The sequence below is a fragment of the Pinus tabuliformis genome, chromosome 8 (assembly GCF_031772625.1).
Source record: "Pinus tabuliformis cultivar Carrire ecotype Pingquan chromosome 8, CPIR1, whole genome shotgun sequence".
NCBI lineage: Eukaryota > Viridiplantae > Streptophyta > Pinopsida > Pinales > Pinaceae > Pinus > Pinus tabuliformis.
In genome coordinates, this window is record NC_142294.1 from 448,196,959 (window position 1) to 448,212,611 (window position 15,653).

The 15,653-nt window shown below is 30.2% G+C and overlaps 1 protein-coding gene across 1 annotated transcript; it reads right to left on the reverse strand.

The window, feature by feature from the left end:
• Positions 1-539: 539 nt before the first annotated feature.
• On the reverse strand, positions 540-839 carry LOC149235987 (1-aminocyclopropane-1-carboxylate oxidase 3-like). The gene has a single exon (XM_089368739.1). The coding sequence runs from the start codon at positions 837-839 to the stop codon at positions 540-542; it is 300 nt and encodes a 99-aa protein (XP_089224865.1).
• Positions 840-15,653: the final 14,814 nt, after the last annotated feature.

The following is a 15,653-nucleotide window of genomic DNA, read 5'->3' on the forward strand; positions in this document are numbered from 1 at the left end:
AGACAATTGATTTAAATATGGAACTAGTTCTTTTTATCCATGCATACCCTCTACACTTTGGATAATATGATGACGAGGATAAAAATTATCCTAAATGTCGAGCTTTCATCTGATTTCGAGGATATTTCTTAACTTGACTCAGGATAATGATCACTACAAATTGGCACCTACGCTACCAACAGATAGTTGAATAAGGAAACAACGACTACAACTTTTACGATGTGTGGTTTATGTGGTCAATTCACATAATTCTAAACTAGGATAAGGCACGCAAAATCAATAAAACAAAAAGAAACAACAAATTGAGATCAGTTTCCCTCCAAAATCATGGTAATAATGCTTCGGGTGTGATTATTCACTCTGCTTTGTTTTTTATGCTTTCCACTCTTCTGGTAATTGTCTGCAGTGCAATAGAAACCGCAATAGACTTATCCTTATCGACATACATCCTTATCGAAACATTTTTATGGTAACTTTATCCGAACACAACTGCAATGTTGTTGATTATTTTTTATGTTAGTTTAAAAGTGCATGCCGATTCAAATTCTATTCCCTGCATGAAATCCCATATAGGAATTGGGAATATGCTTTACTCCAATCCATTCTCCATCTTTTCCCCTGACTTGTAGGCCTCCAATACCATCCTGAGCTAGCACAGCTAGAACCCCTCCATCCTTGTGGCAGCCCACCACGACAACCAGCTCCGGTATAGGGCATGGCGAATCATGATTCAACCTGAGAGCAAATGTGGGACCCTCAAAATTAGAATGGAACAGCGAGCCGATAAACCCAAGCTCAGAGAGATGAGTTCCAATCAATCTAAAAGGAAGTTTTTCCATTTCAGTTGTTAGGTTTTTTCATCACATGGCGACTGCTAAAGGGAAAGGACACATACTTACTCGCGTGATTTATCTCATCTAATTATTGCAAGGGTATTCTAAAAATGATAGTGTGATAAGATATACAACTACGTTATGAATCTCTATCTTATCCTCCTAGAAATCTTCCTCGAAGCTTATCAATCTTTATAGCTCTGTCCAATACTGCAGTAATTTTTACTTAATGAACACCATATTTAAAAATGTTATGTCAATATGTATTCCAAAATATATTTTATCACATCAGGGGATGCAAAAATAAAATCTTATCCTACATTCCATCATAGAACCACCCATTGACACACTGCTACCATTTTACCAATGTTTTAATGGGTTTCCTATATCTATAAGAAAGGGAAAAAAATAGACATTTTAAATTCTACCATACAATAAACACTACATTTTTGTCTTTGGGTACAGCCATGGCTTTGTTCACCATCTTCTCCATAGATATCCAGATTCTTCTCTCCAATTTCCTCCACGTAACTAGTGAAAATATAAGGTCGACACTGCTTTGTCAATCATAAGCTCCACTCCATCATCATTAGTGAATCTTACCAGGGATACCATCATTGAATACATGGACGATATGCATGAGACCAGAAATACATGAACACATGTAGGTCCATTGATTGTCTTCATATAGACGCATTAGAATAGTTCACCCCTTGATGTGATAGGTGGCATATGGACATAGGCTCTATGATAAATGTGGTGGAGGTATCGACATAATTATCACAATCAAATCATTATTTGAGACTTGCTAAAATGCTCGGTGTGTGTGTGTCTATATATATATATATATATATTAAGATTAAAACTACATATATATCATTGTCGATACCCTTTAAATGATAACAAGGTGCTTATGGGATGCTGAATTTTGGATGGTGTTTTTGAATGCATATAACCCCATATTCATTAAATTTAGTTGCTTGATCCAACCAAATTATCATGCATATGTTAATAATTCCTCAATAACCATATTAACATTGGGATTCAACCTTAAGGAATTTTAATGACAAGAAAATCAATATGGTATTAACATATTCTAAGTTCCAAGATTCAATTTCATTTTTATGGATCTTGGGTTATTTTTCATATAGATATTTTATATTTAAAACCTGTCAGCGATACTCTATAGAGGTGGATTAGTCCATAGGCCTCAACGTTTGAATCTATGGTTTGATACCATTTGTAACATACCTCCATGACCTACCTCGAAACATAACCCGTAATTCCCCCAAAAATTCAAACTTTCCTTAGATATAATTAACATTTCACGTTCCCTTCTCCTAGTTGGACTGTCACATCACATTCAAGAAGTAACCTTATACCATAGACCCATTAATTATTCTTCAACCAATGATTTTATAAAAACAACCACAGATGGAGAGGGAGGAGGTGACATAGCATGCAAGCATCAACCTTCTTGTGATGCGCATGGTATTGATATCCTCTACCCTTAGATATAAGGCTAGAAACTACTTCCTAGTTGCTTTGCATGATTTTATATCCCATGCCAATAACTTGCCTCCACACGGGTAAATCCCGGTTACCATAATGCATGCATAAACTTTATAAATTCATTAACTAAGATAATCACATGCAACACTTTATAAGGATGCATTAAGAATACATGCATAGTAATAATCCATCATTTCCATCATAAAGTTTTCTCTCAAGCAACTGACATAATGAAAATCCAACCTTATTGACTATACATGCAATAGACAATCTAACCATCATCAATTATATCTACCACTCTTTGCCATGTTAATCGGAGGTTTTATATAGCATTAAGGTTCCTTCACTAACATAAAGAAGATCACTATTAGATTCATTTGGTATCCTACTCAATCATACACATAAGAATGGAATCCATTGCATGAATACAGATAGCATCAAACCAACACGTAAGCCAACACATGAAAACATATCCAATATTGAACCAAATAAAATAATCACATGAAGGCTAAGAGACCGATATACAATCACTCCACGTATGTGAATCCCTCTAAACAATGACTTTGAGGGAGGAGCACCACCACCTAGCCATGAGTCACCTCTGATTCCCCCCGAGCCGAATATCTTGCCAAGGATCAACTATCCTCAATTGATAGATGCACTGGGTATTTAATACCCTTTTTCATTATTTAGTTACCATTATTGGTGTCTCGCTGTTATGGATTTGTCCATTTTCCTAGGTAATTTCTAAAACATATTGTCTTTATCTCCCATGGGCTTCTCCTCATAAAATCTTGCCTTTATCTCCCATAAATATTTTATGTCTGATGGATCTTTATCTCCCATCCATCCAAGCTTATCTAGAATCACATCTAGAATATTTATCATGAAAGATTCATCTCTATTCCATTCCTCATGGGATTTGGCAAGCATATCCTCTCTCTTGGTGCTCCACCCTCCAAGTGATTTATTTTACTAATTTATTTAATAACACATTTTATTTTCATATTACATATCACCTAGCTTTCCTTAGCTTAGGTTTAGAATAGTTTAACCCACAAAGGAGAGTATCACACCTAGCTTTAACTCAGCTTAGGTTTACAAACATTTAATACACAAGGGAGGATATCACACCTAGCTTTAACTTAGCTTAGGTTTATAATAATTTAGTACACAAGGGAGGGGTGTTACACTAACTGTCTATAATACCTAATAAGATTATAATATATATTTTTAGGTTCTTACTAAATATGATGTTCATTATGCAAATGAAAGTGGAAGGGGCACTAGTAATTCCAAACATTAACACCAAAAAATCGTGGCGTTCATAGCTTGTCCAAAAAGTTGTCTTATGGAAATACTCATCCTTAACTTTGATGTGATGGTATCTTGATCTAAGGTTAATTTTGGAAAGACCTTTTCACCTTTCACCTGATCACACAAGTCACTTATTTTCAACAAAGGGTACTTATTTTTAACTGTGACTTTGTTAAGTTGGCAATAGTCAATACATAGTCTGTATGTACCACCTTTCTTCTTAACAAAAAAAATTGGTGTTCCCCATAGTGACACACCACATGCAGTATACCTCTTTTGCAATATTTCTTGAAGTTGTATTTTTATAAATTTCTTAAGTCTAGGAGACAAATTCTGTCAGGTGCTTTAGAACATGGCACAACTTGAGGCATTAAATCTATGGTAAAATCTATGTGTCTCTTGGAGGTAATCCCATAATCTCATCAAGAGAGAAATCCTAATCTTCTTTGAGAAGTCCATAGCCCTCCAAAGTTGTTTTCTATTTTTCAGTCAACAAATCTAGAACTTGTATTACATATATTTGGCACACTTTTCTTATAAGGAATTTTAATAGCAATTCAATTATCTGTCTAATAGTCACTAATATTTGAATAAATTTAACTACTCTAGCCCTTCTTTCATCATATTCACATGTGAAAGTTCTCTCTAAAAAATTTATGATGTCTTTATGATATTCTAGCTAGTCCATCCCAATAATAATATCATAAGATTACAAAGGTAGTACATTTAAAGTAGCTTTTCTATGAAGATTACCCATAACTATGGAGTAGTTTGGTACTAACTCAATAGCTTTCCTTCTTGCATATGTGGCTAGTTGTACCAGCCAAGAATTTTTGTGTTTTTTTTTTTTTATAACTTAAATTTTCTACTAACACAACTCAAATGTAATGTAATGTAGATCCTAGGTCTAATAAAATAGAAATATTTGTGGTTAGAATTTTACTTTCCACTTCCATCATAGATGGTTGGTGATCTACTTGTAGCTTGTCCTGTGCAAAATTAATCCTTTGGATGATACTTCCATTGTCCTACACTATGGTTTCTTCATGAAAATTATTTACATTTTCCTTGTCTCTATATTTAAAAGGGAAATTCCTAGCCAAATGTGGTCCATTACATTCCCAATACTTAATGGGATCCCTAGAGTTTCCTTCAGCTAATTTTTTTCTACTCTGACTATCTTCGTTTGGCTTTAATATGGAGAAAACTATGAAGTTCTATACTTTTTATAATTACTCCCTTGAAACCATCTAGATCTACTCCATGCAAATGGAGTCCTCAACTTGTACGGGACTCTAAAACCCTTCTAAATATAACAATTATTTTTATTACTATACATAACAAGTATCCACTTATATTATAAATATATATATATAGCATATACAAAAATTATGGCATTGAAAATGAAGTGCTTAAAACCCAGAATCTCAAATATAGTGATTTCTTCATCAACAATGAGCTAAGAATTTCTACACATTCAAAACTCATTTTCGTTGAAAATTTGACCCCTAGACTTGTGAATTGAACTTAATTTCTTTGGAATGTTGATCAAGTGATTGTTATTCAAGGTTGCATTGTTTAAGTGTGAAATTATATTATATTTTGAGTTTGTTTGTCATATTAGTATTCCTGCATTAGAGCTTCCTTTAATAAGAATTATTTAATAGTATTGAAGGTGGTGAAGCTAAGAGATGCTTCATAAAGGTGACTCTTCGATAAATTTGGTGAAGGCGAGGAGATATTTCTTGGTGTTTAAACGACCACTACGTAGTGGGAAACTAGGCTTGCATTGTGGTGGCGAGTAATAATTAGAGTTTAGGCATAATATGCATTAGAGGAATTTTGAGTTCTAAAATGGGCCTGCTGAGGAAATTACAAATAATAGTGAAATTAATAAAGTAATATTAGATTACATCATCAAATTTTAGAGAGAAAAAAGAAAAACCCTACTTTCTCAACTCGCATTATCAACTTATATCCCTAAGGTTTTACTCAAATTTCGAGCGGGAGTACTCGTTGTTAAATTCCCCATCTAAGGAGTGCCCATGTTGTATACTTTCAATGGACCATACTACATGAAAAAGTGAGAAATACATGAAAACATGATTACAATCACATTTTTTCATGTATTTTGTCATTTTCTGTGTAGTAGGGGCCATTGAAAGTATGCAACATGGGTACTCCTTGGATGAGGAATTAAATTTTTCATCCAACAAGTATTCCCACAAAAAATTTGAGTAAAACCTTAGGGAGATAAGTTGGAAATATGAGTTGAAAAAATTGTTTTATTTTTTTATTTTTTTTTAATCATTTTACCTTTTTACTCCAAAAATGGTGAATCATCCCCCATGGTTGACATCATCATCTTGAATCCTACTGGTTCTTATAAAGTTCATCTTGGTTGTACATTTTTCTTAGCAGGCCCATTTTAGACGTCAAAATTATCCTAATGACCTTTTAAAGGGAGGTTGTAATTTTCATGCGATTTGAACCTTAGCACCTAAGAGAATGGAAAAAGATGAAAGACACCCAATACCACCTAATTTTAATGTTGTAGTATTGTATCACTAAATATGTGTAGTTCTCTATCACTAAATATGGATTTATTAGGTTCACAACCTTGGTCACAGCGATCCATCTTCACGTTTTTTTTAGAAGCCTTCTTTTATTGTTCTTCATGCTCCATGGTTTGGAGTGGATCGTGGGTTAGATGAAAACCTAGGTAATAATTTGACATTAAATATGTCTAGCATTCTGTCACTAATGATGGATTTCCTACATTGAAAAACTTTGTCACAGTGATACAGCTTCATGTTATTTGACACATCTCCACCTTATTTTTGGAAGCCTTCTTTTAATATTTTCCTTGCTCCATGGTTTGGAGTGGATGGTGAGTTGTTTAAATGAAGCTTCCTCATTTTGTCTTATTTGGGGTGAGCATTCAATTTCATTTCAATGATGTTTCTTTTATATTTTTGTCCTAGGATGGATAATTAGGAAAATTGATATCTTACTTTTATAATGATATTTATCACAACATTATGCGCGAGGCTTCATATTAAGGATTGTTTTCCATGAGTGTATTTGTTTTTATATTTTTGTTTTGCAACTTAGGTATTTTATTTTAGGACAATTATCAAAATATTCTTAGAGATCCATCAATCTTTTACCTTCTCTGAATTTGTATGGTAAGCCTTATGGTTGGCCAATTTCTAGTTTTTTTTTAATCATTGTTTAACATTGTCATCAAATTCAACTAGTACCTCCATAATTTTCCCATTATCTATAACATCCATTGTCATCATCTACATCCTCCTAGTTTAGCTTTAGGGAGATGGTGTGCAATTCTTACTTAAGTGACTCTTTATGATTGATCATTCTATTTGAGGTCAAGTATTTTAAGAATTACTTTTGTATGGAGCATCAATTCCTATTTTAACTGAAAGGTTGTTGAAATTAGTGATCCACACACTCCAATAATATGGATTGGTTTCCATATGAACAATCATTTTATGATTTTTTTGTAGATTGTACATCAGTTCATTAGGATTTTCTAAGTAAGGATTAGTTTTAGTGGATCAACCACTTTTCTTGAGAAGTTAAAAATTAGTTGTTTAGACTTATACATGGATCTTTCATCATGTTGATAGAGAAGTTCAAGATTAGTTGTTTAGACTTATACATGGATCTTTCATCATGTTGATAGGTTTGAGTTACTTGATCCTCTTCATAATTTTGGCTCTACTTCGTACTTGGACTTGTTAACATCTATAGGCCCCAATGTCACTTTATTGAATTTATTCAAAGAATTTGTTTTCCTCACTAATATCTAAAACATTTATTTAGCGGTTTTCATTATTTTTAGTTCTTATGCCTCTTCAATCAAACATTTTATAATTTTGAATTCAACCAAATTCATTCGGATTTGCTGGATCTCCTTATCAAAGTTTTGGTCATACTTCCTAATTGATGCTTTAAATATCCATAGGTATCATTCCTTTACCATTCAATGCATCATTGTAATATCTTCACATTGATATCCATGCCAATTTTTAGCACTACCATATTTATCTATTTTAAAATGTTCCCATGGACGATTTTTTCTCTTTCCCTTTAGTCATGAGTGTTTGTACATAAATATTTTATTAAGCCTAGTTGTTGGCACCTAATATTTTTTTCTTTCTTTTTTATTTATTCCCTATATTCTATTTAATATAAGTGTTATTGTTATATTATTATATAACAAATTATTGTTAATTATAAATTTATATAAACATCTTTAACTACCTAAAACATTATATTTCTTTAAAGGTAATCCTTTTCGTATTATTATATATTATTACCATGCTCATGTCTTATAAACACTAATAACAAATATATATTTTAAACTTTATGTTATTATTTTTCTATATAAAATTTAAGCTACCATATAAATTAGACTAATACTTCTACCTAAAGGATTATTCTATAGAAATTCATTTACAATAGAAAAACCTAAGCAAAACCTAATTTAAAACAAAAAAAAAAAATCATGTAAAGTGTTCTCTTAAACATGATGTTCACATTAAGCCAATTTTAAAAAATGGGTTATACATATTTTACAATTTTATTCTAATCATTAACGTTTCATTTAAATGCATATGGTGTAATTCAAGATACATGGTTTAGGATTATATAGATTTTTTTTAAGTATGAGAAAATCTAAGGTTTAAAATAGTTTTTTTTAATGAAAAATAATGAAATAGTTAATATAACAAATTATTTTTAAAATAAGAAAATAAAATTAATTTTTAAATCATATTTTGTCTCATTTCTTAATAGATTTATTCAAATTTTAAGTGTAGGTATTTTTTAGATACATTGTATCCAAAGATTATAGGGTTTTGATAGATCACATGAAAAGTGAGTATAAAAATTAAATATGTTATTTCATGTATTTGTTTATTTCTCTATTAAAAGTAAGTAGAAAAGGCACTTATTGGATGCGGAAGTAAATATCACATTCAACAAGTGATTAGATTTGACATTTGTGTAAACTTACTAGGAGATATGTATAAATCTATGATTAAAAATGTTGTTTTTTTCATTTCGCTTAAAAAATATAAGTAAATTCCACATTAAACAAGTGATTACTTCTGACATTTGCTTAAGTTTATGAGGAGATATGTACAAATCTATGACTAAAAATGTTGTTTTTGTTCATTTCATTTAAAAAATATTTATACTTATGGTCATATTGGATGACTTAGTTTTTTTTTGAATTGATTTTAACTCAAAAAAAATGAATTGATTATAATATATATATATATATATGAAACTCTATTGGAAATCACTATGTTATAAAATACTATATAAACAATAATATTTTAAATTCAAATTTTATAGGATAAGGTCAAAAAATAAAATGTTTTAAACTAATTTTTATTTGAAAATATTTTTAATAAATTAAGAATCAAACCATCATCTCTAAATAAATAAAAATAATATATAATGAAACATTTAAATTTTCTTCCTTCAGTTAATTTTTATCAACAAACATTTTACCACAAATCATAAAAATATATGAAAGAGTTGTATCAATCTCCACTTTTTTTTACACTAGTGTGTTAGTATTCGGAGAAAATGGTGAATATTGTTTGTTATGTACAGTGAATATTAACCAAACAAAAGTCTCATGAACTAATTTTATGAATCACTATTTCTTTCGCGGTCTACTATAGTTTTAGTATGGACAGATAAAGGTAGATGATATTTTGTTATGTGATCGAAAGATTCACCAAACAGAGTTAATCGATAAAAGTTTACAATGATAAACATTGTTTTTTAATTGTTATTTTCAATATATAATGAAAGAAGCTGTACATAACATTATCCATATAAATTAAAAATGACGCTAATGTTAAGAAATTGTAGACATTATTATCCATTTCTCAATGTTATTTGAACCACTTACAAGTTCTGTCACCTAAAGTTGTCACCAAAATTTGTGCATATTTATTGGCGGTTGAAGCACTATTTTTGTGACAATGTTATCCTTTATATTCTTTTCTCATTCGTTTGTGTTTAGGATGTCCAGTCATGTCAGAAGAGTGTTGTTACATTGATTGTGATAAAAGAATACTTATATTTAAAATATATTCCATTATATTTGTGTAGGATATAAGATATGGAGTAACTTTTATAATAATTTTACAGAAAGAGTGAATAAAAGAGTAAAACATAAAACCTACAAAGCATGAGAGCTCTAGTGCCATTAAGATACTACTCCACACTAATAAAACTATTTTTTTTTACTCAATCTAACATCTTGTTTAAACTGGTCAAATTTATTATTCCAAACCACTCCATGCTTGTGCATTAATGCACTGCACTATCAAAACTATTGACTAACTACCTAACAATTGGAAGATGTAGTCATCAATTACATTCAACACATGCCTTTAGTTTTGACTTCATCTTCATTACATTTTTCAGCACACACAATTCCAAATTGTTGTTTCTGCACTGAAAAACTAAAGATTGACTTCACCATTGTTGACTAGATCATAGATAACTGAAAATGGGTGTTAATGTGTTTATTTTGTGATAAAACACATGATTTCTTGAAAGTGTTATAGTTTTTTTGAACTCTTCAAGGTGAAGATTTCCTATGTAAAATAGATCATCAACATAAATACAACCAATCAAAATATTATCTCGAAAATCTATTTTTGTATAGAGAATAGGTTCATCAATGTTGTCTTTGAATCCTTTGTTGAGGAGATAAAAATCAATTATGTTGTACCATTTCTAGCTTTTCTTAAACCATTGAAAGTATTTTCTTAACTTTTTTTTGTTGATTTTCTTTTGGATCTTTTTTCACTTGTAAAATTTTATCTCTTAATGCTTAACTTCATATAGTGGAAGCTAATCTACATAAAAATATTCCTTCAAGATCTGATTTAAAAATATTGATTTCCCATCAATTTGGTAAATTAACTAGTGATTTTTCTACTATTAATAATATTGTTCCAACCTTATCCAAACTTCATATGGGAGAAAAGGTGTCTTCATAATCTAATCTATGCTATTGTGTAAAGCCTTTCGCTATCAATCTAGCTTTATTTTCCAATTTTTCAATTTTCATTAAACTTGGTCTTACAGACCCATTTGAATATAATGTTTGTTACTTGCCGATAGATATACAAGACTGAATGTGTCATTCTTCTCTATTGTTGTAAATTTTTCATTCATATATTCAAGCCCATTTTTATTTATTGCTTCTTCAAAATATGTTGGTTGCAAAACAACAACGAAAAATGTACCTGTTCATAATTTTCTCTTAAATTTCTTGTTTTCAATAAAAGTTTGGGCTCAAAATCATTGCTTTAGGATGGAATGTGTGCATAATGTCCTCCTTCAGTTTCCCCTTTAGGTAGAGTGTGTAGTTGTGGCAGTACTTGTCTTTGTTTTACACTTTAATGTTGTTCTAATGCATGCATGTCGAGAAACATGATTTCTATTTACTATATTATCTTGATCATTCCATGTTTGATCTTCAAATAATTTAACATCTTTTGAAATAATATCTTTCTTGGTGATAGGATTGTACAATATTCTCCACTATAACCAAGAAATATGCATATTTCACTTATGTCCTCCAATTCCCTTTTCATTTCTTCTTCAACATGTGAATAGGAAACATAACCAATTATTTTTAAATGTGATTATACACTTATCTCCATACGACTCTAATATTATAATGGAAATCTATCATTAATTATTTTTGCTAGAGATATATTCAAAATATAAACTAAGCATGCTACTTTTTACCCAAAAATAATTTGGCAAATTATTTGGGTTCAACATGCTCTTTTCCATTATCATGATGATATGATTCTTCCTTTTTTCTACTCCATTTTTTTGGTGACTGTACCTCGTTATAAACCCCATTTTTATACCTTGACCCCTACAACATGTTGCGGATTATTTCAAATCATAATAGCTTCCAACATCTAATTCCAATACTTTAATTTGCTTGCCACTTTGATTCTGTGCAATGGGATTGATTTGCCTGAATTTTTCAAATATATTAGTTATTTTGATGAATAAGACCCATGTCATTTTTCTTAAATCGTTAATAAAGGTAAATCATTTTGGCAATGATACAAATTTCACATGGATTATGATGAAAATTTATGATTGTTAGACCTAGAACCATAAAATTATTTTTCAAAATATCAAAACTATTAAAATCTCAATGGCCATATCCAAGATACCATAACCATTCATCACAACCTATTACAAACTAAACATATGAAAATGATTGCTTTACATTTATCATGACTAGTGGAAACATCTTGTTTTTTGTCATTTCAATCCTTTCTATGACCTTTCATTGGGTGTCTTCTCAAGATTTGTGTGGGTAGTAACTTTAAACTTGAATTCGAAACCATTTTCACTCATTGTTTCTACAACTAATAGATTGTATTTCAGATTTTTGATATAATATACATCATGGATGTCTTGATTTCCATTATGCTTGTTTATAACTATAACAATACCTTTTCCTAAGCCATTAACAAGATTATCACCACCCAAATTAATCTAATATTTAATTACTTCCTCAAAACATGAATAAACATCATTGCTACATGTCATATGGTTACCACAACCATTGTCAAGTAACCAAATATATTCATTACTTTTTCTTGTGGTGTTGAACAAGAATAAAAAACAATAGAATATGTTGTACCTTCATCAATTTTTGGAGAATGTTCAAATATGAGGTTGATCCTATGCTTTCTCAGGCTCACTTGATTCCCTGTTGCTAAAGTGTTTTCTTCCTCTTCTTAATTTTCTTCTATTACCTCTATCTCTTCCTCTACTTATTGTGGCTTGAGCTTGAAAGGCATTTTCTAATGAGTCATTTCTACCTTTAATTCTAGAGGCATGATTTAACATTGATCCTATCAATTCTTTAATTGAAAATTATGTTAGATCCCTACTTTCTTTTATGGCTTTCAAAAACATTTCAAATGAAGTTGAGTGACTTTTGAGAATTTTCACAACCACTGTTGATGGATGACATCCTCTCCATGAGTTCTAAGTTGATTTCCTGCCTCCATCACGTGAGTCATAAACTGATCTATTGTTTTAGTACCTCTCAGTTGCAAAGTTTCAAACTTCTTCCTCACTATCTTAAGGTTTGAATTCTTGACCTTATTGGTGCCTTGGTATGATATTTCCAAAAGTTCCCAAGCTTGATGAGCACTAGTTTCTATTGTATTCTCATGGAATATGGAGTATTGAACTCCAATCTGGAGATTCCATAGTGCTCTTGAATCCTTTCTTTTTCTCTCTACTTTATCATTTCTTTGAGAAACTGACATTGTTGCTAAGTCTATAGGTTAGGGTTCTTCATATTCTGTGACTAATCCTTACCAAAAATCCAAAATCTTCAAAAATATCTTTATTTTGATTTCTGATGTTACATAATTTATACCATTCAGTATAGGAACCTACTTATTCTTATTGTTGGTAAAAGTTGTAACTAGCTTATATAACAATTATTTACAATTCCTTAGTATTATGGATTGGGGGGCTTCTTCCCAACTTTCAACTCACTTCATCCCTTAAGAAGGTATTGAGAACTTGGCGTGAGAGGATCTTACTTATAATGGTGGCTCTTAGAACCATAAAGAAACATTCACATGATTAGTGTTTATCCCTATGAGACTTCGAATGGGATTTACAGTGGTATATCATTATTGGTTTGTTTGTTTGTTTGTTTTTTGTTTTTGTCTTTTTTTTTTTGCTTTATAAGGAAACTATTTAGTCCCTTGATGGCAACATGGAATTATGGCTCACTAATGATGGTAGGATTATGCTATAGCTTTTTCTTGGGTTCCTTGACACAATGTTGGTTGTTAGAGGAATATTAACATTGGGATTTTCCCTATGAACTCAACACGGTATCTTATAAAAACCCTCTCAAATTCGTCCTTTTCCAAATTTGGAGATTTCTCCTTTCTTAACAATGATTTGTTGACTATTACAATGGAAATAATAGCCCCTACAAAAATAATAAATAATAACAAAGGTAGCTTAACAAAGGTAGCTTAATTGTGTGGTTGGGAACCTATAGATTTCATTAAGATAAATATAAAATCTCCGATATCCAACTTGATACATTAAGCTATAACTCTCGTGCTATGTGGAATTTAAAAGAAATAGTGAAAAAATACAATGAAACACATACTTACCTAAATTCAAAAACCAATTGAGCTTCATAAATTTTACATGACACACGGAGACACCACATCAAAAAATAGTTATATGAAGAATATATAAAACTGATTTTTGAATTCAATTCAACACCTTATTTAATACAATCTAACTAATTATAACTAATTATTGCAAAAATGCCCTAGACTACCAAAACTAATAGCTAAAGAAACTTAATAACAACTTAAATATATAATAAGCAATCACATTGAACAACTTTAAATTAATTTCTATTTAATGCTGTTAGGATTTGACTAGGCCTCTTTTTAACGCTGTCATACGCTGCGATGTCGACCGTCTACGTTCAGTTAATTATGTTGTTCGAACATGTTTGTAATTCTGAACTTCGCAATAATGTATTTCAAATCATCATAACTCTATTTATCTAACCCAGCCTCTCCATTTATATAACCAAGGCTGGAATTTGAAATTTGTTCAGCCTGTCAAGTAAAAGAAAATTCATGCATTTTCGTTAAATAGGTCATTGCTTAGTTAAAAAGAGAAAAAAATACGGTGTTTACTCGTTTTTCATGCATTTTCGTTAAATAGGTCATGGCTTGGTTAAAAAGAGAATTGTTTTATCCAGAATTAGTCAATTGAACTGCATATTTATATTAAACTTTTACATTCTTTCGTCCATCCCTATTTACATTTTTATTAACGGTAAAATATATCTCAAAGCCTCCCAAAAAAATTGTTTTGTGGTTTTTAAAATTCTAAATCGGCATCTAACCCAATTAATTTAATTGAGATGGGAATACTTAATCACTATGATTTAATTGATATTTTTATTGTCCTCTGAAGCTTTGTATAATTCAGTATAGAATAGATGTGTAGGTGTAATGTAAGTGTCTAAATAATATTAAACAATATTATAGGATAGAAGTGTATGTGTAATGTAAGTATGTAAAACAAAAAGTTAAAAGTAATATAAAATGAGTGTGAACATTTAAATGTTAGCTCAATCAATAATAAAACAATAAAGTAATAAAAATAATAAATTCAATTTGTTATATTTTGATTTTGTTGTTACAATACCATCTGCCAATATTATGGCTTGCACAAAAATCATAACTTATCAAGACAAGATTGTTAATCATTGATATTCACTCTCACTTTACCACAAGTAATTTTAACTTCTAAATAAGATTTTTTACAATACCATGAGCCAATACCATGGCTTATCAATACCACATGCCCAAAAACAATGACTTATTTCACAATCATTTTTTTTAACAATAGGACAAGATTCTTAACCATGATATTCACCCCCACTTTACCATGTATATTATTAACTTGCAAATAAACTTTGTTACAATACCATGACTTATATATATATATATAATCTAAAAGGAAAAGTGTTATAATTACTCCTGATATATATCTAAACCATATATCTTGACTACTACTAAAAGTATTCCCATAGAAATTAAATCAAGGTTTTAATAAATTAAAAAATGATAATGAAGTGAAATTTATATAATATGCATAATATTATTAAGAACCAACTGCTACATAATACATCTTAATTAAGAATACATACTACTAAAAATATTCCCCTAGAAATTAAATCAAGGTTTTAATAAAATAAAAAATGATAATGAAGTGAAATTTTTATAATATAAATAATATTATTAAGAACCAACTGCCACATAATACATCTTAACTAAGGATCCAAGTGATGAGAGAAATCAAAGTGACTAACAATAATAGAGGAAATATAAT